General features: G+C 46.4%; 1 protein-coding gene across 1 annotated transcript in view; it reads right to left on the reverse strand.

Annotated features, from left to right (window-relative positions):
* Positions 1-983, reverse strand: part of Ccdc83 (coiled-coil domain containing 83) — a 31,430-nt gene that overhangs the window by 3,454 nt on the left and 26,993 nt on the right. The window contains exon 8 of the mRNA XM_021187030.1: positions 213-292. Coding sequence (XP_021042689.1) covers positions 213-292 — 80 coding nt within the window. The remainder of the gene's footprint in view (positions 1-212; positions 293-983) is intronic.

Here is a 983-nt window from a genome sequence, read left to right on the forward strand (position 1 = left end):
CCAGGGCTACACAGAGAAACCCTGTCTCGAAAAAAAAAAAATAAAAAGGAAAATGAAGGGAAAAGCCAACAGACAGGAGACAAGAGGAGGACAGGCGCTGTGGGAGGAGGACGGAGAGGAGCCGAGCACTGCACAAAGGATGCCTACCCACAGCAGGTGCTCAGGCTGTGGTGCTGTAAGGCGAGGGTAACCTCACCACAAGGAAATTGTACCTGTGTCTTCTTCTGCCAAATTTAAAGATTCGTCTTCCGGTGTCCCTTGCAGCCCAGCTGCCTGAGTGATGTAGACTTTCCTCAAAGTACAAATAGCAGTCTGTCAGTTAATAAATGCCGCGGCATATGTTAACCAGCGCCTAGTCCTCCCCAGAGTATGGAGACAGAACGGGAAACTGAGATCCGCCTTTCAGGCTTGTTGAAATGATAAACTGCTACAGAATTCCAAAGTGACAGTTCTTAGCGAGATGTGTAATGAATAGTGTGAGAATTCTGGGAGTCAGGAAAAAGCACCCCTTGAGATAGTCTGGGGACCAGGAAGGTTTTCCTGAGGAGATAAACTCGGAATAGAGTCTTGTAGAACCAGGAGTTTCCCAGGAAGAGTACGAGGGGAGGGAATGTTCCAGAAGGACAGTAGGAATGATACCAGTTAGGTCACTGTGGATTCTCAGTAAGAAAATCAGTAAGAAATACCACCGGAGTGTAGCTCAGTGTTGCCTGGCATGTATAAGGTCCTGGGTTCAATGTGAGGCGGAGGATTGTGGGAAAGAGGGAGAGGAAGAGAAAAAATACATATAAGTTATTTAAAGCACATGCACACAGTGTTTCTACATATTTGTAGCTGCTGTGCATACTACTGTTTGTTAATGTTTTTGAATTATTTATTCTTACTTGTAAGTTACCTGCATGCATGTGTGCAGTACCTACAGAGGCCAGAAGAGGGCATCAGCTCCCCTGGCACTAGAGGTACATATGGTTGTGCGTGCGTGC

Source organism: Mus pahari, chromosome 1, assembly GCF_900095145.1.
Source record: "Mus pahari chromosome 1, PAHARI_EIJ_v1.1, whole genome shotgun sequence".
NCBI classification, from domain to species: Eukaryota; Metazoa; Chordata; class Mammalia; order Rodentia; family Muridae; genus Mus; species Mus pahari.